We start from the raw sequence: 23,980 nt of genomic DNA on the forward strand, positions 1-23,980 counted from the left end.
AGGTATCTAGCACTGCGAAGAATTCTAAGACCAGTATGACTTTTATTTTTGTAGGATCTATTTGTTCCTCAAAGTCAAAAATTTCACCACAGTGTGTCTCAGTATTATTTTATCTTCAGTACTTTTACCTCCTTTTCAATGAGCTGTTCATTTTGCATTATCAGCTCAGGGAAGTTTCCCTTATTATGTGCTTGACTAATGCATCTTCACATTTAATCCTGGATCTTTCTCAGGAAGAAGTCTTTGGTTTTTAGATTTCCACTTCTGTACTCTCTGTCCATCATATTTCTTTTATATCATTGTTTTAATCTCTGTCTTTTGCTTCTGCATTACAGAAACATTTTTATAGCACCTTCCACATCACTGATTCAATTTTCTGCAGCGTCAGTTCTGTTCTTTATAGTTTCCAATGTAGTTTTTGATTCTACTACTGTGCTTTTGGCTTCCTACATTCAGCCATTTCCCCTTTCATCTGATCAGTGTCTACACATCTCAGCTTCTATTTTTTATTTCATGAATTCCTTATTTTCCTTAATTTTATTATAACCACAAAGCAAATATATTCTAAAATTTACTTCTATTTTTAGATGTATGCTTGTCTTTATCTTTTTAAAATTTAAAAAAAGTTTTTATTTTATTTTATTTATTTATTTTTGGTTGTGTTGGGTCTTCGTTGCTGTGCGCAGGCTTTCTCTAGTTGCGTTGAGCAGGGGCTACTCTTTGTTGCGCTGCGTGGGCTTCTCATTGTGGTGGCTTCTCTTGTTGTGGAGCACGGGCTTTAGGCACGCGGGCTTCAGTAGTTGTGGCACATGGGCTCAGTAGTTGTGGCACACGGGCTTAGTTGCTCTGTGGCATGTGGGATCTTCCCGGACCAGGGATTGAACCCATGTCCCCTGCATTGGCAGGTGGATTCTTAACCACTGTGCCACCAGGGAAGTCCCTCGTCTTCTTTATCTTGAATGTAATTTCAATCTTTTCTGTTCAAAGTTCTCTTTATATCTGTCCTTTGCTTTCTCCACCTCTTCTTTGAACAAAGAGCCATCTCTCTGTAACCAAAGTTCACCACTAAACACTGTGAATGGGCTCTTCTGTGGTCTCCCTTTCTGCCTACCCGGCTCCTATAGGAACTGTGTTTTCAGATCTTGATCTTCAAGACTCGTTTATGTACACAAGCCTTGGCCAACACTCTGTGTCTAGGAATTCCTTCTCGAGTGGTCTCTGCCCTCCTGGAAAGCAACTGCTGCTCCAACTACCTGGTAAGCTCACTCTGCCGAGAATTATTTTGAGATAATGTGAAGTCATATGCAGTTTTCTCTTGCCAGAAAGAGTCCATGCCCACAATAGATGTTTCCAACTCGGGTTAGCGATGTACAGAAGAAGTGCATAAAACCTTCAACAAATTCACCTCCTTCACCGCTGGAAACATCTCTTTCTCTAATCTCTTTCCCCTTTCAGCCTCCACAGCACTTCACAACACTACACTGATAGTGGATATGATACTTTCCAGGGCATCACATACATGCTGGGAAGCCTCTCTGTGCCTTCAGTAAAGTGCTATATCTCTGAGAATGGCGGCAGGTCTGTTTGAGATGTTTAGCACGCTAACATGTGTGTGCTCTCTCTCCCTCCCTCCCTCCCTCCCTCCTTCTCTCTCTCTCTCACACACACACATACACACACACACGTACACACAAAACACACATCCCATATCATATCACATGCTGCTGGACACTCGACATTCCTAATGCCCAGGCTGGCACTTCCAACCTATTTAAATAGGTAACCAGGGCAATCCATTAATTGTAAGTTTAAAAAAAGATTCAGGTAAGATATAAGTAAAAAGCAAAGACCAGGGATCTATTTTCTCATGAACTCTGTTCTCTCCCGTGCCCGTCTGTGATACCAACCAATGTCACCGTGCCATCAGCCAATCCCAGATTTCTCTGGAGCTGCCTGCAAGCTATGGCTGACTTTATCCTTCTCGATGCTTGCCAGCAACTGTACCCTAAGTGTCACTACTGAATAAGTGGCAGAGGAAAGGAATGAATGGCAGCCTTCTTGCTCTGCAGAAACTGAGCATTTGACATATAAATAAAGACACTGGAAAACTGCCAGGGTTGGTAACTGCACAGCCCCTCATCAGAGCTCCAGCCTCTTAACTCCTCTCCTTGGCTGCAAGAGTAAATCTCCGGGAGGGTGGATGTTGGACCATCAATGACTGTACAGACAATGGCAAGAAGAGGACAGTGTAAGATGTGACATGGACACCGTGCTGAAGTCCCCACAGGCAACGACCTACCACTGCTGATTTGTATGACAGTCTTGTTCTAGCAAACGTCTTTTTAGTTTAAGGCTGCAAAACTGCTGCTGTTTGGGTGACAGGTGGTTGGGATCATTATCTTCTATTTACCAAACCCACAGGAGGGGAGGGAAGAGATCAAATTCTCAGGTCAGGACCTAATAGAGACTCTTGAGCAGTCACAGATGGATGCAACCTGTGACCTTGATTTTTATCAGCCACAAAATTAAGCATACTTAATTTGCAGACTCATGAGAATTAGATGAAATAACATTCCTAAAGTCCTTGGCAGAGTACCATGAACATAGTAGGTGCCCAAAACACGTTAGTGATTACCATGATGTATTATGCTGTCCTGTAAGATAATAATGCATGCAAGCATCTTACTGTTCAGCACAGACTGTATTTTTCATCCTTGTACCCTCCTCTGTTTTCCTCCAGTGCCTATCACAGTTCCTATCACATCGCAGGAACTTAGCTACAATTTGTTGGTTGCGTGAATGAATGTTTAAATGAACAAATAACTGAATGAGTGATTCCCAGATGAAATGGAAACAATATTGATTTAAGAATGCTGGAATTAGAAGCTGATGGTTAATTTCCTTTAGCAACTTTGGGGCCCAAGTGAGAGGGAGGCAGGGTTCTCTAGCTGGTGTTGAGCATTGTATTACAATTGGTTCACTCCAGATATATTTTCCAGTATAATGTATGTGCCTCAAGATTAGGGCTTGGGTCTTATTGAGCTCTGTATTCCATACCCTGGCTCAGAGCAATCCTTCAGAAGCTGTTTTCTGAACAGAGAGAAGGATGGGTAGGGCGGTTGCATGTACCTTAATTTTGACGATGTCCGGGTTGTACTGCACTGCCTCTCCCCATTCCTGCATCAGTTCTGCTGTCGGTAGCTCCTTGTATGCCAGGGCAGTGATGTACTCACTTGCCCCTCCTCGCACAAGGACAACCAAGTCATCCACCATGGTGTTTCTCTTGTTTCTGTCTGGAATGGACACGGAGACCTGGCATGTCAGGGGATCCATTTTCACACCTTGGGATTTACTGCAACCTAACTGACAACCTGGTTACCATAATATTTATGGAGCTTGTCTAGGAGATGTAGGTGGACAATATGCATCCCTGCCAGCAAGGGAGTCACAGTGCAAGGGGCAAAAGGGCAGTTCAATCATATATGACACAAGCTGGGGACAGGACAAGAAAGGGACATTTATTTTTAGCATCTGTAAGTGCTAGTTGCTAAATGAGTCTATGGAAGACAGATAGCTGATAGATAGATAGATACATGCATACATACATAGGGATAGATTAATAGATCATAGGTAAATAGATTGGTAGGTAGAGAGATAGATTATTAATCATTTACGTGTCATTCACTAATCTAATGTTGTACATGTATTAACTCAACTAATCTTCACTATGAAATAGGAACTATATAATCCTTACTTTGCAGATAAGAAATCTTAGGCACTAGGGTGAAGGAATTTACCCACGTAACCCTGCGTAAGCTCTAAGTGAAATCATTTCTTTGTCTCAGATGACAAAGGTGGGAAAATTTGTAAAGGGTGAGCATGGGATGTAATAGATACTCACTAAACAGTGTCTACCATTATTATTTTGACTTCTCATGGGGTTTGCCAGAAAGCCCCCAATCCTATCAGTGAGTCCTTCCTATTCTAATTTTTCCATGTGTCCAGTGCCAAAGGAACTGGTGGCAAGTGACTATTCCATTCCACTCTGAGCTTGCAACACCTGAGCATCATAAAAAAGGGGTCTTGTATACTACTGGTCGGACTGTAAATTGATAGAACCATTTCAGAAGAACTCGGCATCACCTAGTCTAGAAGAAGTACATACTCTACAACCGAACAATTTCACTCCTGGGTATATTCCCTGGAGAATCCCCAGCACATGTGCACCAGATGACTGTGTGAGAATGTTCACAGCAGCATTGATTATAATTGCTTGGCACAGGAAATAACCCCAATTTAACAATAGGATGAACAAAGCGTTATATTCATACAATAAAATACTATGCAGCAGTGGAAATGAACTAACTATAGTTATACACAAAAACATGGTGTTGAATGAAAAAAAAAAAAAAGAACTGAAAAGATTACATTCCATCCACATAAAGTTCAAAAACAAGCAGCTCTAAGCCATATTGGTTAGCAATACATGTAAGTGGTAAAACTAACATGAAAGGAAGGAGGTGTTGAATATGGAAGTCAGGATGGTGTTATCGCCAAAGGGAGGGAGGAGTTGTAATTGACAAGGGTCTTGGGGTGCTGGGCAGTGCTCTGGGCAGTGCTCTATTTAGTAATTCGATGGGGGGTTACTTTACAAGTTTTCTTTAAAGAGCACCTATGTTTTCTGCGTGCCTCCCTATGTAAGATGTGTGCTCCAACCCAGCCCCACCAAAATAAACAATAGTATCCACCATGTATCAGTCACAAGAAACTGTTCTAGACCTGCAGTTCATTCCGTTGTTGTTTCATTTTGTTTTGCCTTGGCCGTGGAACTCTTTCTTCACATATGATCACGTATACAGGGACAAGCATAGTAAGTAGAGCAGGTGAAGGAGAGCTGCTCGGGGTGCAGAAGGGGTCAGGATTGGAGCTCTGCTGACCAGCCTGTCTTTCCTACTCCACTCGCTGTGTCGATTCCCAACTTCCTTGTGTGGCCTCCAAATTCTCTGCTCCCAGACACCTGGTTCTACACACTGGCTTCAGCACTCGCCTCCTGGTCTAACCTACCATGTGGACTCTGCTACATGATTTGTGGCTTAGCCTGTCCTTCTAGTTTCCATCTCCCCCATTGTTTCAGGTAAGGACTAGCTGCCTCACCTGTCTCCCCCACTGCCTCCACCTGGCTCCTACCCCTCCAGCCTAGAGCATCTTTTCTCTAGCCAGGCCAACTCCTGGTCCACAGAGAAAATTTTCAGTGTTAGATTTTTCTCCTGCCTGAAAACAACCTCAAGTTGCAATTCAAGTGATCCCTGCCCTAGGAAGCCTGTCCTGATGCTCCAGACCGGGTTTGGTGCTTATCACTGCCTTGTCCTTGCTTCTTTGTTTGCCTACTTCATGTGAGTACCATGAGGATAGGAAGACCATCTCATTCATTTCTGTATACCCAACACGTAGTAGGCGCTAGGTAGATTTTTATTGAATGAATTATTATTTTAATTGAAATGCCTTGGAACACCCAGTCTTTAGCTTAAAGAGCGACTGGGTCTGGGGTTCTAGAGAGGGCAGGAAGATAAGCAGAGAAGTCACATGCCCTTGCTACTCACCTTTTATCTCATTGAGAATGCCCTTGCACTTGCCAACCGACACACCCAGCTTGACGTAGACCCCTTCTATGGCAACTCCAACTTTAAAATCATTTTTGGCACAGGCCTGGACATCCTTAAGAGAATAATCTGAAGGAAGCAAGAAAAGAGGCTCACGACCTAGAAGGTAATTTGTCCTGTGCCTTTTCCTGTGATTGATTCCAGAGGCCTAACCCTTCCTGGAGGCCCACAGGGACTCAGGTGAAAACTAATGGGTGGCCAGCCTGATGACAAGAAATGCAAGGCAGCTCCTGGCACCAGGGTAGAGACCTCATTAGAGACCAGCATCGACTTCCCCTTTCAGCCTCTTCAAAGACTCTGAGGGTTTTTGCTGCTCTCCAAAGACAGGACATGCTCAGAGTCACTTTCTAAAAATGCGTCTCCTTATCAAATCTCTAGGGATCGATCCAGTGAGTAGAGCCTGCTGCATGCCGTCCCCCTTCCCCTGACCCTTCCTACTCTACTCTTTGGTATAGTAGAAAGAATTTGTTAATTGATTAGTTGAGTTAATGCTTACGAAGTGTCGGGTATAGTGCCTGGCAAAGAAAAGGAGCTGATTTCCCTTATTTCTTCTCCATCTTTGGACCATTGCCCATCTGTTCCTTTCTAATTCTCCCCAAGGCATCTTCCTATCCTGGGTTTGCTGAAGTCTTCGGTATGACTTGTAAACACCTTTCTGTAGCACTGTGAGGTCAGGGAAAGGAGAGGAGAACAGCTTTGGCACCTGGGATTGTCTAGAAATGTTGGTGTAGATCAGTTTTCCCCAAAGCATGCTCCTTGAAACATGAATTCCATGATGATATCTCTTATAATTCTTGTAACAGTAATAATAACAAGAAACCGGGCTTTTGCAGTCAAGCCAGTGTGACAAATGTTGTGTCAAAAGAGGTGGAGTGGTCACTTGATTTCAGCACACCTGTGAAACTCTAAAAGTGAGATCTATTATATGTTTATCCAAGTTGATCATAGAACCTTTCTGCAGTAAGCAATCTGAGGAACTATGAAAAGTGCTTTTGAAACCTCTGGTATGGAGGACAGTACCCTTGATCTTGGCAAGACTGAGGCCACACTGATCTAAATTTACCTTGTACACCATGTGTCCTCTTACAAGTACACTGGACCTGTAACCAAGCCCTGGCTCTGCCACTTAAACTGTGTGACCTAGGGCAGGTCACTTAACCTGACAAATGCCATGTTGGAGGAAAGAATACTGGATTGGGAGGAAGAAATCATACCTTAGACTTGAAGTTGATTGCAAGTGGGAAGACCTATAATATCTGTACGGAGAATGGACTGAAGAAAGGGAATGGGAGTTGAGTATTAGTTTGGAGGCTCTGATAATAATCTGGAACATTACTGCTCAAAGTGTGGACTAGGGACCAACAGCACTGATATCACCTCAAAGCTGGTTAGAAATGCAGAATCTTGGGTCTCAACTCAAACTTACTGAATGAGAATCTACCTCCTACAAGATTTGCAGATAATTCACATTCCTATTAAATTTTGAGAAACACTGTTCCTGGCGTGAGCATAAGGTGGTAACAGTCAAGATAGAGAGAAAAGATAATTTTGGGGGTAGAGCTGATGGGACTTACTAATAGATTGGAAAGAAAGAAAAATAATCAAGGTTGTTGCCTAGGTTTTTGCCTTGAGCCACTGATTGAATGGTGGAACCATTCTGAGATGCGGATGACTGCAAAGAAACATGCAAAAGTTCTCTTTGGGGGCATGTTAAGTTTCTGATGGTCATTAGACACTCAAATGAAGATATCTCAGAGACATTTCCACATGAGCTCTTGGGTGCACAAAAGAGATTCAGGATAGACATATACATTGGGAATAATCTGCATGTTCAAGGCATTTAAAGCCAGGAGATTAGAGGCTGTTGTCTAGAGGGAGTTATGTAGAAAAGAGGACTGCCCAGAGAGAGGGCTGGCAAAGGAGGACCAACGTCAACCAATTCAAAAAACGACGAGGAATCTGTAAATGAAACTGTGAAAGTACAGCCAGGGAGGGATGAGGAAAACTAGGAGCATAATTCATAACCCCTCCCCCAACAAGGAATAGAAGCCTCTCCCTGTTAACTCACACTTCCATGTGCCCCATCAGTAAAGCCATGGTCCTTGGGCAGCGTACCTGCTCTCTCCATGGCCTCTTTGTTCATGATAAGTGTGTATTCATAAATGCCCCCGAGCACGGCCTCTGTGATGTAGTGGGTCCCAAAATCGCGAAAGAGATCTCTGTACTCCCCGTAGCTGTACTCCAGGGGCAGCCGCTTGACTCTCTGAAGGAATTCGTAATGCAGCATGAGGTTTCTGGGTTTCAGCTTGTAACGCGCTACTTCAAGGTCAGAGCGTGCATGCAGAAATGCACTTTTCTAAATGAAAGACCAACAAGGGAAAAGCAGACCTTTAAAGTCAGGAATCTGGAACAAGAAGATGAACTTTCCAAATACCATCCGATGCTCTTGGCCAGGGGTCATCACTCATGATTCCTTTAGGAGACTTGAGGGAAGATGGCCTCTTTGACAAGCCTTCATTTCTCAGAAATATTCTGATGTACTTTTCAGCTTGGAAGAGCTTGTTCTTCGCTCACTTCCTTACAGTAGCAAATAAGGACCAAGGAGAAAGGGAAGCAGAAGCAGACAAGGCAGGGTGCCCGTGGGCAGGTGCCCATGGACCACTGAGGGGAGACGGGGTTTGCGGACCTGCAAAGGCAACTTCTTGGTTGATGCTTTTTTTTTTTTTTTTTTAAAGAGAAAGAAGGTTTATTCAGGGAGATACACACTCCACAACCAGAGTGTGGGCCATCTTGGAAGGCGAGAGAGGCCAGTTGATGCTTTTTAAACTCTGAAGAAAAGGCACTCAAGAAAGAGTAAAAGTGGTGCTTTAGGAAGGCTGGACACCGTAGCACATGGCAACGGTCAGCAAAGCTCAGCCTGCACTCAGGATCCGGTGCTTGGTTTTGTAAATCCAGTTTCTTTGCAGTGCAGCCATGCCTACTTGTTTACGCATTGTCTATCACTGCTGTCACCCTATCACGGCAGAGCTCAGCGGTTGCCACAGAGACCCTACGGCCTCGCAAAGCCTGAAATATTTACTCTCTGGCCCTTTACAGAAAAAGTTTGGCGACCCCTGGTGTGTGGGAAAGACTGAAACATGGTAATATTAGATGAAGGTCAAGCATCCAGGAATGTCACTGTAACCCAAAGCGAGAGGTTCCTACACTGCAGTGAAGGCTGAGGAAAAGGTGAATGCGTGGGAAATACACATTCTTCCCTCATCTTAAAACTCTCCGCCAGCTTGACCCGTCAGCTCTATAAGCCATGCCGCCTCTGCTCCCTGCCCTGCTCTCCCCCATCCTAGTCCTGCCCCAGTGACTCATGACTCCCTTCTTCCCATCCTTCCAACCTAAGCAGTCACTAGGTGCTCTGTTCATGACTTTTCTAAATATTTTAGCCTTCTTCCTCTGCCTGCGTTATGATAAAAGCTTCCCCATTGATTTCCTTTCTCCCTCTGGCTGCCCTCAATGCTCCAGTCAGAGCTGACGTCCTAAAACTCTGTTATTACAATGCCCTTCTGGGCTTAAAACAAAACCCTGCATTGGCTCTCTACTGCCTGCAGAATAAAATCAACTCCCTTACTCTGAATGTAAGGACTTCACAATCTGTCCCCCAGTAGCCTCCTGGCTTCATCTTCCACAACCTTGAAGTTCTCCCCACCCTACCCCGCATACCTGACTATTCTCCACTGCCCGCACCGTACCTCAGCATCCGTCTAACGTTTCACTCTTCCCCACATCTCTTTCATAATATAATTTTGCACATGTTTCTTCTGCCAGAAATGCTCTTCCCTCCCTTTTCTGCCTGACACACACCTACTTATATTTTAAATTCCTGCTTACCTGTTGCTGCCTATGTGATGCCATCCCTGAATTTCCCTGACACACACTCCATCTCCTGGGATTGCACTGCATGTGGCTCATATTTCCTTTGTAGTATAGACCCTGTTATATTACAACTGATATCAAAAACAGGACTAAGTTATCTGCAAACGTGTTTACCTCTCCTACTAGACTGTGAGCTTGAAGGCAAGAATCATGTTATATTTGTCTCTAGGTCCCAAGTGTCTAGTTTAGTGCCTAGCACGATGTAACCATTCTATAACTGGCTGTTTGAATCAGGGAGGTGGGAGGGAGGGAGGGAGAGAGAGAAGGAGCAAAGGATGGTACCCCTCTCCTTCTCTCCGAACAAGGCAAGTTCCTTTTAATCATCCTGTCCTTCATCACTATATTTTAGTCTTGAGCACCTACCAAGTGCCATCCTGGATCTAAAGATGAAAGAAATAGCCTCTGTCCCCAAGTTGTTCACAGCCGAGAAGATGAAGGAAAATAAGCAGAGACAGTTACAGTCTAGTTCATGCTTACGACTCATTTTCTGCTGGTTGATATTTTGGCAGCAGAGAACTTTCTGAGCCCCTCACCACTCCCTTTTTCTCACATAAATCGCTGTAGACTTTTAATTTCCTCCATGTTCCTCTCAGATTAGTTTGCTACCACATCATGCTCATGTTGCAAACTCTCAGCGACCAGAGAATAAATGCACCTCATTCACTCTGGAATCCAAGATTCTTCAAGTCCACCTGCCCGTCACCTTACTTCACACTCCAATTGCTCCTCTTCCACTAAGTCATGGGCTTTGATCTTCACCTTATGGGCAATAGGGAGCAGCTGATACGACTAGATTAGTATCATAAAAACATTTTTCTGGAAGCACATAAATTTGAAGGGGCAAGTTGGAAGACAGGAGACCCATTAGGAGGGCCGAAGCCAGAGATGAAATGGCCTGGGCTAGTGAAGATGTAATCAGAGTTTGATTAAGAAATACTGGATGGCCAAGACATGGAAACAACCTAAATGTCCATCAACAGATGAACAGAGAAGATGTGGTATATATATACAATGGAATATTACTCAGCCATGAAAAGAATGAAATAACGCCATTTGCAGCAACATGGAGGCAACTAGAGATTATCATACTAAGTGAAGTAAGTCAGACAGAGAAAGACAGATACCATATGACATCACTTATATGTAGAATTTAAAATATGACACAAATGAACTTGTCTATGAAACAGAAACAGACTCACAGACATAGAGAACAGACTTGTGGTTGCCAAGGCCAGGACAGGGGGAGGGATGGAGTAGGAGTTTGGGGTTAGCAGATGCAAGCTATTATGCATAGAATGGATAAACAACAAGGTCCTACCATACAGCATAGGGAACTATATTCAATATCCTGTGATAAACCATAATGGAAAATAACACAAAAAAGAATGTATATATATATGTATACCTGAACCACTTTTCTGTATAGCAGAAGTTAACGCAACATTGTAAATCAACTATACTTCAATTTAAAAAAAAAACGAAGAAATACTGGAGAGTGAACCTAAGGGATTTGGTGGCCAACAAATGTGGGAATGAAGAGAAAAGAGAGCCAAATATGATTCTGACATTCCTAGCCTGGAAAGGCAGAAGGAAAAGAATGCTATTTAACACAAACAGCTTGGGAGGAAGAGCTTGCTTTGGCGTGTCCACAAGGCATCTAAGTAGTGATAACCAGAGAAGTGGGTGGTGCAGGTCTGAGCTTCACAGAAAGGGGAGAAGCGGTGGTGAAGGCTCATGCTTGTCCTGGTAGAGGAGGGGGGCAAACAGAAGAGTCACCTGCGGCAGCTGTAGAGTAAGAAGGGAAGAGGACCACAAATTAAATAGAGAACAGGTGGGGCTATTAGAACCCAGGAAGGAAACTAACTGATAAGGAGCAGAAAGCAAGCAGGAGAAATAGGCATGTGACCCCAACAACACCCCCAAGAAGTTGGAGGTGACCCCAGAAGAGGTCTTGGGTGACAATCTGGAGAGGAATTTCATCTGAATATTTGGAACAGAAGTCAAATTGCTGGGAGTCGAAAAGTCTCCAGAGATGATTTAGTCTTGCAAAGCTATGTTCTTCAGCTTAATGAAAACCAAGGGAAAAGCTCATTAGAAAATGAGAGTACACAGAGAACTATATTCAATAACCTATGATAAACCATAATGGAAAAGAATATAAAAAAAAAGAATGTCTTCATATGTATAAATGAATCACTTTGCTGTACAGCAGAAATTAACACACTGTGAATCAATTATACTTCAATAAAAAAATTAAAACTGAAAAAATAACATTGTAAATCAACTATACTCCAATAAAATTAAAATAGTAGAAAAAAAAAACAAAAACAAGAACAATGCCATACTAAAAAAAAAAAAAAAAAAAGAAAGTAAATAATTATAGAAGGCCACCCCTGTCTGGCCTTTCTGAAAAGTAAGTTAATGTAAGGCCAAGGTATTTTTTGCGAAAAGCTTTTAAGATAGCAAATATAATTGGTTGCCATTACTAGTAGCAATACGGAATACAGACACATCTGTGGGCATGAAAATTCAAATGAATACATAGAAATGGAAGAGCAGCCAAAGGGTACTTACCGTATGAGAGAATCGTTTGGTCCTGCTAATGAAATGTTTGCCGTTACTGCTTGTACTGCTAATGCCAAGTTCAAATATCCCAGGTATTTTAAAACCAAAGCTGAAACTAGACTTGCTAATTGTTGTCCTTGTGACACTGTGTTCGAAATCTGAGTATGATTCATATTCTGTCAGTGCAAATTCATATTTGCCTTGGGTCTGAAGGAAGAAAAAAGAAAATGTTCCTTATGTCATTTGACTTACATCAGTTCAATTCAAGTCAACAGATACCCACTGTACTCTTACTATGTTCCAGGTACTAGACTAAGGGCTCCGGACACAAAATACTCAGAGGGGCCCATGTCTCCACCCCCAGGGCTCTTGATCCAGCAGGAGAAACAGATGTGTCCAACACTATGGGCTGATACTCAGAGGAGGGCGCTTGATTTGGATGTCAACTGACAGAAACGCAGGAGAACATTCTGGGCTGTAGGCAGAGACGTGGAGGTGGGCAAGGGCAGGGTGTGGTCCAGAAACTGTAGGGATGCTAGTGCAGCTGTATCAGAAGACACAAGAGTGAGGGGAAGACAAAGGTGCTATGAGAGAGTGTGCTGGCATCCAGATGCCGAGGCTCCGGATGACTTGCCAAAATGTGAGCTTAATCCAAGAATGAGCCAACCAAGGAAGCAGCTGAGCATCAGGAAGTTCGTGATGGAATAGTGGTTGGGTTGGAAGGGATGAATCTGGGGTCAGAGAGACAAGCCAATGTGGAGGCCGTAAGAGGAGCTCAGTGACAGCTGATGAGGGGCTGGTGAAAGGCAGTGCAGGGGCGATGCGGGGACAGGGCAGCTAAGTGCCTCTGAGAACTTAAAGGAGCTGTCAGCTCGAAAATCAGCGCTCGTGGTGCTGCGCACAGGGAACTGCCGAGGGCGCTGCCTCAGTGGCCTCCGAGTGACCAGCCCCAAATCGTCTCCGCCCACACCCCACTGGCTTCTGGATGCTTGCAGTCCTCATAACGCCTCAGCTTCCGAGGAAGAAAAGCAGGTGTGATTCCGAGCGTGGCGGGGAGTAAGACAACCCAAGGTGGGAGGCACCATTTTCTCGCTGGGTAACCCTGGACACTGGCCTTAACCTCTCTGTGCCCCAGTTTCTTCATGTGTAAAATGGATATGATAATGGGTCCTTCATTGGGCTTGTTCTGAGGGTTGAGTTTATGTGAGTAAAACACTGTACAGTGCCTGGCACGGGGCTCAAAACACAGCTATGGAGAGAGGAAGCTCTATATCCTGCCTGGGCCAGGAGCTGTTTTTACCAGGAGGATAAACGGCTACTCTGAGATCCTCCCTTGAAAGTGGAGGCCACAGGGATGGAGCTGGACACCACGGAGGAGGGTGTGTTTGTCCCAAGGCTCATTTTGTCTTTTTTCAGCCAATAACTATGTGTGGGAGGAGGGGCACAGGAAGGGAGAGGGAGGAGGGGTAGCGGTCTAACCTTCAGGACTGCACAATTTTAGACGTGAAAACTACCATCCACGTCATGCAGTCCAGCCCTTCATTTTACAGATGAGGAAACCGAGGCACAGAGCAGAGCAGGAACTTAGCCTAAAGTACAACTGGGACCTGTGACAGAGCCAGGCCTGGCACCCAGGTCTCTCCCTCAGTTCTCAGGTGTGTGTGTCACACTGTAACACAGTCTATTCTAAACCCTACTTCCTGTGAGATTGCTTTTAAGTCTGTTTGTTAATAACACAGGCTTATCTTGGTAGAGCATTTTATAACTTTAAAAAATGCTTAGAACAATGCCTGGTTGTAATAGGCAAGGACTTGATAATAACAAGAGTTAACACTTCCTGTCATCTGGCTGTCTCTGGATGCTAGGATTCTTGCATGTCTGTCATGATGATTCTAGTATCACCTGGCATCTGAGACATCTATCTCTTTGCCACTCAACTGACTATGTTTATTCAAACCATTGACTCGTGATTCCAGTCACGAGGTTAAGTCGCTTGTGTCACTTCCTACCCCACTGACCATTTGCTTTTCCATCACTGATATAATTCTTTGTTTGTAATGTCTATATAAACCCTGGAAGTCTAGGTAGGGTGTCCCAGCTGTCATACCAATGTTTATATATGAAAGTCTGTGAAATTTTCCAAAGGCAAAATAAAGTATGGACCTACAGTGTCTGTATTTGCTTTTGGTACAAATATGAAACTGAAGCTACCAGTTTTCTCTATCTATGGCTATAAATAAAAAACAAAAACAGCCTTTTTTTCATCCAAAAACAAGAGAAGAGTTAGCACTTCCTGAGACTCACCAATTAAACCAGGTATTGTGTGTGCTAAGCATTTACGCTCACTAATCACCTCACTAATCCTCTGCGTGCAGGTAGAACCTTTATAACTCCCATTTTAAAGACAGGAAAACAGAGGCGCAGAGCCTTTAAGACGACATAGATGGTAAGTTGCAAAGGCATCTGTGAGACTCCAAATCCTAAGCTATGCTTGTCTTTTTTTTTTAATTAATTAATTAATTAATTAATTTATGGCTGTGTTGGGTCTTCGTTTCTGTGCGAGGGCTTTCTCTAGTTGTGGCAAGCGGGGGCCACTCTTCATCGCGGTGCGTGGGCCTCTCACTATCGCGGCCTCTCTTGTTGCGGAGCACAGGCTCCAGACGCGCAGGCTCAGCAATAGTGGCTCACGGGCCTAGTTGCTCCGCGGCATGTGGGATTCTCCCAGACCAGGGCTCGAACCCGTGTCCCCCGCATTAGCAGGCAGATTCTCAACCACTGCGCCAACAGGGAAGCCCTATGCTTGTCTCTTCACGGGAGCTTTTGTTATTACTGTTAGTATGATTATGGCTACTACATCTCTGTACTGCCTTTACTACACATGGCATGTCAGCCTCACCACTGTGTCCAGAGGACGGGACCACCCATTTTACGTATGAAGAATTGAAGCTCAGAGAGAAAAAGCAATGCATCGGCGCTCGGGTCTGGATCCATGCTACTGGCTGCTCTGCCAGTGTCCCTGCCATGGCCCTGCGGTGGCTTCCTGGCTGGCACATACCTGTGGGGTGAAGCTTTCCACATTGTATGGCTTCCGAAACCTCGTGTTGAGTATGTAATGGGGGGAGCACACACCGGCGTAGTACCTGTGATCGAGAACTGGGCCCTCCAAGTTGTTTGTGAACAAATTTATCCTGCAGGGAAGGGGCGGAGAAGGGTAAGAGGTGAGGGTGTAATCCCAACTGGTAGACCTACTAAAGGACAGCCACATTCCTTGGTACAGCACTCAAGGCCCTCCATGTCTGGATGAAACCAGCTTTCTGGCTTCATCTCTGGACACTCCCAGCCACAGTCGCAAAGCCAGTCCCTCACTACTTGGGGGTGTTCTTCCTCCAGTCTGCTTTGCTCCTCTTCTGTGTAAGGGCTGTTCCCTATGCCTAAATGCCCTTCCAGCCATTCACCGTTTTATCTCTTACGTATCTTTCAAGAATGGGTTCCGTCGTTGTCTGGTGTGGGCAGCCTTCACTGACCCTTGTACCAAGCTGCGTGCATTAGAGGTCCTCATTAGACCCCGTGCTTGCCCCATTCGTGTATTTATTGTTCTGCACCTAGTGCAGTTGCCTTCTAAGAATGGTCTAGCATGGTAGGCAAGAACATGGACTCTGCAGCCAGATGCCTGGGGTCAAATTCCTGCTCTGCCACTTACGAGTTAGGTAACCTTGGGTACACCAGTTAACCTCTCTGTACCTCAGTCTCCTCCTTCGTAAAATGGGAACAAAGAAAATCTTATCTCTTGGAGTGGTTGTGAGGATTACACGTGTCCATATTTGTTAAGTGCTTAGAACACTACTGTGTTAAAGGCTGTGATAAAGGCTTGTTATTATTTATGTGTCTGTTGTCTCCCCTAGATTCTGTGCTCCTTGGGGATGGTGGTTTTCTTCTTAATTTCTGTATGACCCCCATCACAAGACACTAAATTAATTCTGATTTACTGAGGGTCTAACTGGAAACAGACACAGTCACAGATGGCTCAGGGCATGACCTTACTCAATGTCCCTGAAGCCCTGGATGCCATTATGTCCATTTAGAAAGAATGAAAATCCTGTCTCTAATTTGACATTCTTTCTCACTGCCTCCTAAGAAGCCTCCATTCCTGGAGGCTGGCCTGGCGCTCTGTTCTTGCCTACCATGCTAGACCATTCTTGGAAGTCTGCTTTGACTACTAGTGACAGCCATTTTTTTGTTCAAAGGAGCTCTGTCTCCTTTTAGCTTCTGCCTGTTGGCCTGTTCTGCTCTACCAGAATTGTCTTAGGCTCTCTCTCCTGTGACAGAGTTTCATGTAGCATAATAATGTATATTCATTTATTTTTTTTAATACTGTAATAATCAATTACACATATTGGCTCATTGAATCCATGGGTATTATTATTATACCCATTTAACAGATGAGGAAAGTGAGGCACAGAGAGGGAAACCGAACTGCCCGGCAGCTGGCAGGGCCAGGACTCAAAGTCTGAGTGTCTTAAGTCAAGAGCAGAGTCTGCTTTCTTCCCACCACACCCATACCAGCTGCCTCTCGTGTATTAGTTTATTACCATGGCATTAGCTTATTCATCCCTCACAGATTGGAAAGAAGGGTATTACTAACTTCCGTCTACAAATGACAAAACTAAGGCACCACACAGACAAGTGCCTCAGCCAGGGTCCCGTGGCCTGTGAGCCGTATTTCTGCCCCTCCTGCAGGGTCCAGTTAGCCTCTGGTACTGGCTCTGAATGTCCGCTCTGTCACCCTCTCTGCCGTGTGACTTCTGAGAACTCTCTTAACTTTCCAGGCCTCAGTTTCCTTACCGAGGAGATGGGGCTCATAATCACTAGTTTCTAAGGTGGTCCTGGGAGGTTTTCCCCACATGAGGCGTCTGTATCTCTAATGACAACCTTTCAGGACGGAGGTCTGACGTTCATTTAGGAAGAGGGAGAACCCCATCCAGGGCCGCTCTGCTCCCCACACTGCGTCACACACGCTGATCTGTGAGGTGTCTGAAGGGAGGCCCTCCTCTTCCCCTGGAGGCGGAGAAGCTGCAGAGCCCAGCAGGAAAGGAGGGTGAGCGCCAGGCCAGTCTGGTCCCTTCTGACCCCTCACCTCCCCAGAGGATTTAACCAACTCAGAGGCCCCCAGACTGGCTGCACACAGAGCGGCTGCAGAGCCATGCTGGAAAGGCACTCCTTCCTTCATGGGCTAATTACTTAGCAGCTTCTCCTCTGGGCCAGCCCCTCTGCTGGGGCTTCAGGATACAGAAACAGATAAACCTCCCTCGCAGCTGTCAAGGGGATTCAAAGGTAATGCTTAGAAAGTACCTAACACAGTCACAGAGCAGGTGTCAAATAACCCTTCCCCCAGCCCTCGCGTGGAGCCTCCGTGGCCCCAACACACAGCTCTGCCCTCAGCGCTCCCTCCCTGCAGCCGTGTAGGTCCATCTCTCCGTGGGATGTGCTCCCGGAGGCCCTGGGTCTGTCCTCAGGGAGCAGCCGCAAGCATCCGCTTACACCCCTGCCTTTTTCAGAAAGGGAAAAAGGAGCCACTCTGTGTACAGGTCCCTCCCTGTCTCTTCTCCAGAATCACACTTAACTGTGTGCCCTTCCAGCTCCACGACAGAAGGCGGTAACTTACCCACTGGCCAGGCTGCCAATGGCCCAGTACTGGTCCATTTCCTGCTGACATTTTTGATAAATCCTTCTGCAGTTCCCCTCATCTGACTGGTCTCCACAGTCGTTATCCCCATTGCAAAGAAGTCTGCGGTTCACACACCTCCCTGGGATGGAGAAAAGGGGGTTACCCACGGTCCGAGGCCGGTAAGAGGGGGACTCACAAGGTTTGAGACCCACTGTGGGCCGGACACTTTGCTGAGCCTTTACTGCTCTGTTTGCATTAGTCCTCATGTATCGGGGTGGGTGGGTAATGGAATTCACAGTTTATCCCCCCCCCAAAGAAGCCAGTGTTATATTTCTGAAAGTACTTGAGGGCAGATCTGCTAGGCAGGGGTCGAGTGGCCAGACAGGAAGGAAGGCTGGACTCCTCTGCTTGGCACTGGTGAGAGGTGGTGGGTTCGGTGGGTCCTGTAATGGTACTAGTCGTGGGACCCTCCAAATGTTACCTGACCACCCCCCCCACCTCAATTTACTCATCTGTAAAATAGAGACGCCGTCATACCTACCCCCTAGGGTTGCTGGGGATTTAAATGAATGAAACAGTACTGGCTCATGGTAAGTGCTGGATATGTGTTGTTATTACTATTATTAGTGTTTTGATGGTCCAAATGCACATTGCTGGTAAGTACTGACAGGAGGATTGGAACCTATAGCTTTCTTATCACAAACTCTCCCCACTAAACCACACTGCCTTCAACACCAGAGCCATTCGGACTACTTTGAGATGATAAAATTATTTGGACTGTATGTTTAAAATTATTTGCTTCCTTGAAACTCTTTTCTCCATTGACTTGACTTCCTTTCTTATTTGTATATTCTTGGGGGATAAAGCCCATAAGACAGGTAACCTTTTTTCCTCAGATGTGTCTGGTCATTTTTAACCAATGTTTTGGGGTATTAAAGGCAGAAGAGTAACAATCTGGTTTTCATATGTTCCTTACAAGGCATTTAAACTAAAGCCCGCCCAAATAACCATTATGGCTTTGGTCAGAATCATGGAACACTGGTCATAATGAGTCCATGGACACCCTGTAAAATTCTTTCAGATTTATTGGATGGAGTTTCGCATTTGCAATAAGCCCTAGAAATTGCTCTAAGAATCACTAATTCTTTCTGAAAAGATCCCTAAGCACAGTCTACATGGTTACAGAGAATGTAGAGAGTTGCAACTCCCATCTAGATAATTTGGGTCAAAATACTCTTATTTTTGCTGGAGCCTTGGAGAAACAGGCATATGTTTGCCTGAATGCGCTAGAGGAATGAATTGAAAAGACAAGTGTTTACTTAGCTCTGTGGCTGATGATTATTCATTTGTGTGCTCCTTCCTTCCTTTCTTCCCTCTGTCTGCCCGTTCATCTGTCTTTTTTTTTTTTCCCCTTGCTTCCTTTAATCAAAAATGTTTTACTGACTATCTCATGGGTTAAGGGTTATGTCTTACTTGGTGATACAGAAATGCAGGGACTCTCTCACCAAAGAGCTTTCAGAGATAAATGATGCTACCCACCCTATTTAACTGCTGCAGGTGGCTTTGCTACATTGTATTTAGCCTCAAACCTCTGAGAAAGCCAGCAGAACTCACATCTGCAAAGAGCTTTCACATCCATTGTGTCACTTGACGCTTATAGCAAACTTGTAAGGTATTAACATCACTTCTGATTTTCTGTTTGGAGAACCAACATGTGATAAGGTTAAGTGGCTTCTCTAAATTACAGAGTCAAAGTAATATTTAACTCGGGATTTCTGATTCTAGCACACATAATTTTGGTGTCCTTAATGTCGGTGAATGTAATTTGAATTCCCCAATTCCTAATTGTACCTCCTCCACTTACCTGCTATATGACCTTGGGTGAGTAACTTCTCCAAGTCTCAATTTCTCAATTTGTAAAATGGGGGTAATATCAACACCTACATGGTAGGGTTGTTTTTATGAAATGATACGTGTAAAAAGAGGTCAAGGAGGACAAGGAGGCCTCCTCCTGACCTGACACATGACCCTGATCTTCAGCACTAGGCAATAGCCAGTCCTCCCATCATCATGTGCCATTGGCTCACTTGATAGCTTTCCCCTCCCACTCCTGTGTCCCTTTATACCTGTCTGCGCACACACAAAGCCTTCACATCGCACTTGACTTCTGCACGGTCTGTTGGAAACACAGTCTTCAACTTCCTTGTCAGAGAAGCTGCACGGTTCCCCATGGAACTGAGAGGGCTGGAGCAAGTAGGCATGTCTGTACTGTAGCAGAGAGGAGCAAGGTGAACCAAGGGCAGAGCCTTGGAGACCTGGGGAGCTAAGGGGTACACTTAAGGATCTATATTGCCATTGGCTGGTTGTCTATTCCAAATAGACTGGGAGCCCTCTGAGGGCAGGGACCTTATCTTCAATTTCTGCATCCACAGTGATCAGTAAAGATTTGCTAAATGTGAGGAAAGCGTGGGCTTTGGAGTCAAAGGTAGTAAGTGCATTGATGAAGCCAGTTCAGTCTTTCAGCTTGATTAATCCAATGGGTTGATTCAAGTATTCTCATTTACTAAGTAGCGTATAACGCAAAAGCATGCACTTTGGAGCCACTGACTCTGATACTTTCTAGTTATGTGATATCAGGTAAGTTACTGAAGCATTGTGATCTCAATTTACTAATCTATAAAATGGGGATAATGAATTACCTACATGTACAGTTATGGAGTTTCAATTATGAGATATATATGAAACCTCATGTTGTCTGGTACACAGTAGTCACTCAATTGCTTATGCTTATTTTTCTTTTTAATTATTAATAATTTTTAGCAGTCAATATTTCTCTATCTCTAGATTGTTTATTCCAGAAATACTGATTGGATTTCCAAACTTTTGATTGAGCCACCCAATGTTGAAAAAGGTAGGTGCTATTTATGCTTGTCTGTTTTTGATCATAATCATGCCCTCTGGGCTGCCCTCGAGGAGGCTGCAGATGGTGGTGGTGGTGATGATGGTCAACACCAGGCAGTGACAACACAGTGCGACGGGTGCCGTGACAGGGGCAGTACAGAGTGCTCTGTAAACGCGGAGGGGAATCCGCAGTGCAGCCTTAGGAGACGGGGAAGCGACATCTAAGCTGAGCCCCAGAGGATGAGCAGACCTGTCAGGCAAACATGGAGAGCTGGCTGAGGAGGGGAGAGAAGGGCAATCTGGGTGGAGGGAACTGCTGTGCCGAAGCTGAGAGACTAGAGAGTATGCACCTTGTTCCAGGAAAACAAGAAGAAATCCATCACAGCTGGGGTGAAGAGTGAAGGAGGGAGAGTGGTAAGAGATGGAGGGAGACATAGCCAGGAGCAGGTGAGGCAGGGCCTCCCGGGCCTCAGGAAGGCTGGATTTAGTACTTCATTACGGGGAAATGAGAAACCACTGCAGAGGAAGGAAATGATCAGATTTGGGTGGCGTCCAAATGCTAGCTGCAGTCAAGATTTTGGTACCACCAAAGGGGGCAAACCAGGATAGCAGCCCCTTTACAGACTGACATGTTAACCAGCCACAGTTATTACGTGCATGGTATCCGGAAATCTAGAAAAGAAACATAGACAACCATCCACCCATGCTCCTTTGCTTTCCCAGAGTCTTTCTTCCTGGAAGGCAGAGGCTGGCAGGACAGCGATAAGGTCTGCAAAGAAGATGCTAGAAGACTAGCCCCAGGCACCAGAGACAAAATGGGTTTGAGGAGTGTGGAGATGACAGAGGAAAGACATCTCCCAATTCCAGTCGAAAGGTTTTGATGAACTCCCAGCCACTGACCCGGCAGACAGCAGTGATGTCCACTGAGGGACCATGTGTAGCAAAGTCTGAGCGCAGAGCTCTGTCTGGCTGAGTGAGTGGATGGATGGACGGCTCATGTTGGGTCTTCCTGGTTTATGATGCAGATGAAGCAATTATCCAGATAATTGGATCAATGTTGATCACATCAGCAGTAATGCCTACTTTGGGAACTGAATGAGCCTGCCTGGCTCTCCACATTGATCCAATTAAGCGTGCAACTGTCCTGGGCCTACTTCCACAGCCTCTTTACAGTCCTAGCCCATGGCTGGTTCAGTTTCCCAAGGAGCCGGGGAAATGAGAACCGTTCCCTTTTCTCTGACACATATCCTGCTCTTAGAGCTGGCTCCTGGGTCAGCTCTCCTGTGACAAGGAAGATTGAAGAACAAATACTGCAGAGACTGTGTGTTTTGACTTGTAGAATGCTAGACAAGGAGGCCAGTGGCCTGAGTTCAAGGTCTGTTTTTGCTACTGGGTGAACCCAAGAAATCACTTACCTGCTCTGGGTCTCTATTTATCTATCTGCCTAACAGGAAGTGTAACAATTATCCTCCCTTCTTTATAGAGATGTCAAGAAATATGATGAGATCAAACAACATATGTTTATGGAGCACCTCTTACCTGCCAGACATTGGCCTATACACTGAAGATACAGTATTGAATAAGTTTTTAAGCGCTCACCATTTAATGGAAAGACCAATAATAAAAGAAAAGTAAATGATAAGTGTTAGGATAGAGGAGGAATAAGGAGCTATTGTACTTCATAAAAGGGTATCTATCTAAGGGCAAGGGGGGCTGAGAAGTCAGGGAAAGCTTCTCAAAAGAGGCGGCCGCTAAGCAGTTTCAAATCATGAGTAGGTGTTAGCTGGTGAAGGAGGTGGAAAGGTCACTCCAGCCTAAGAAAGCAGCATGAATAAAGGAACAGACAGTGTGAAATGGTCAGAAAAATACACGTGTTCTGTGTGCTGGCATGGGGGATGTTCTACAGAGACGTAGGCCCAGTCTAAGGCATGGGGGGGCCTTGAATACCATGAGTCTGGACTTGATCCTAAGGGCCATGCATAGACTTTGGATGTCCAAGCTGGGGAAAGACTGGCCAGACTTTCATTTTCAATAGCTCCCCTGGTTGCACCATGAAAGATGGATTGAAAGAGCAAGGTTGGAGGTAGGAAGTCTAATTAAGAAGCTGCTAATGGGAGCAAGGACAGATATGCTTGGCAAAAATCTGAAAGATCAAAGAAAGGATCTGATTGCTCCTTGGAAACTCAGAGGAATAAAATCCATTAATTAAATCAGCCAACATTTACCCAGGTCCTACTATGATGCAGGCACTGTCAGTAATGCCTCAGCCGATCTTGCTGAGGATTAGGGCTCCTGGAAGCTTAGAGGTCTCCCAAAGGCCTGGGTACCTACCCTTTTCTTCTGACAGGGATCACATATGGTCCAGGAGGACCAGCTGGACAGTTCGCAATCAATAGGCATTGAGGTGACATCCACACTCCGTGTCTGTCTAGTCTTGGCAAGGCTCTCGTTGACTGCATTTGACTCAAGAGAGGGTGGCCTTTCACCCCTAAAAGGTCATCATAGAGAAGAGAGTCAAGTATCAGAAGGGAATTAGATATAATATCCAACCACCTGTCTGTCCATGCAATAAATATATATTTGCTCATTTGTGCAAGGCTATTCCTTTATCAGTCATGTATAGGTTAATTCATTCAACAAGTATTTGTTGAACCCCCAGTTACTGCCTGACCTTATGGCCAGCTAGGGTCAAAAGAGTGCGGAACTCTGGTCAGAAGACAGTCCATCAACAGCTGGGTGGTCTTGGTCCGGTTTTTCAACCTCTGTGAGCTTGCCTTTTCTCACCTACATAATGAGAGAACCATACCTAGCTCATTAGGCTATTTGTAGGATTAAATAAGAAAGTATACGTGAAAGCACTTTATAAACTCTAAAGTGCTTTAGATATGCAGGGATTACAACCACAGCCTGATGTATGACCTCCAGCAATACCCTCCCCGTCTTGGGGCCTCTGTTTTATCCCCTGGAAAATGAGAAGTTTGGACCAGGTGGTCTTTAAGCTGCCCTCTCACATTGTGAGTCTATGAAACTCTTTCTGAGAACAAACCATGTGCAGGATACTGTGCTAAAGAGGACACAGAGAATTATAAGACACGGGTTTTGCCTTCTGGAACTCACAGTTTCGCTTAGGATAGGAAAAGAGAAACATGCCTCATGCCTTAGCTCTTCCGGACTTTATCCGGTAGGCAAGCTTTTTAAGCATGCAGGCGCCACGGTCAGAGCTGAGCTTTAGGACATCACTGGCTGCAGTATGGAGGCTGGA

At 45.0% G+C, this 23,980-nt stretch overlaps 1 protein-coding gene across 1 annotated transcript in view; it reads right to left on the reverse strand.

The window, feature by feature from the left end:
- C8B (complement C8 beta chain) overlaps nt 1-23,980 on the reverse strand; it is a 40,896-nt gene that overhangs the window by 11,296 nt on the left and 5,620 nt on the right. Inside the window, exons 2-9 of the mRNA XM_028163028.2 lie at nt 23,050-23,206; nt 19,944-20,085; nt 17,815-17,956; nt 15,208-15,340; nt 12,162-12,359; nt 7,776-8,016; nt 5,601-5,729; nt 3,130-3,293 (exon numbers count right to left, since the gene is read on the reverse strand). Of these exons, the coding sequence (XP_028018829.2) occupies nt 3,130-3,293; nt 5,601-5,729; nt 7,776-8,016; nt 12,162-12,359; nt 15,208-15,340; nt 17,815-17,956; nt 19,944-20,085; nt 23,050-23,206 (1,306 nt within the window). The remainder of the gene's footprint in view (nt 1-3,129; nt 3,294-5,600; nt 5,730-7,775; nt 8,017-12,161; nt 12,360-15,207; nt 15,341-17,814; nt 17,957-19,943; nt 20,086-23,049; nt 23,207-23,980) is intronic.

Source organism: Balaenoptera acutorostrata, chromosome 1 (genome assembly GCF_949987535.1).
Source record: "Balaenoptera acutorostrata chromosome 1, mBalAcu1.1, whole genome shotgun sequence".
Lineage (NCBI taxonomy): Eukaryota > Metazoa > Chordata > Mammalia > Artiodactyla > Balaenopteridae > Balaenoptera > Balaenoptera acutorostrata.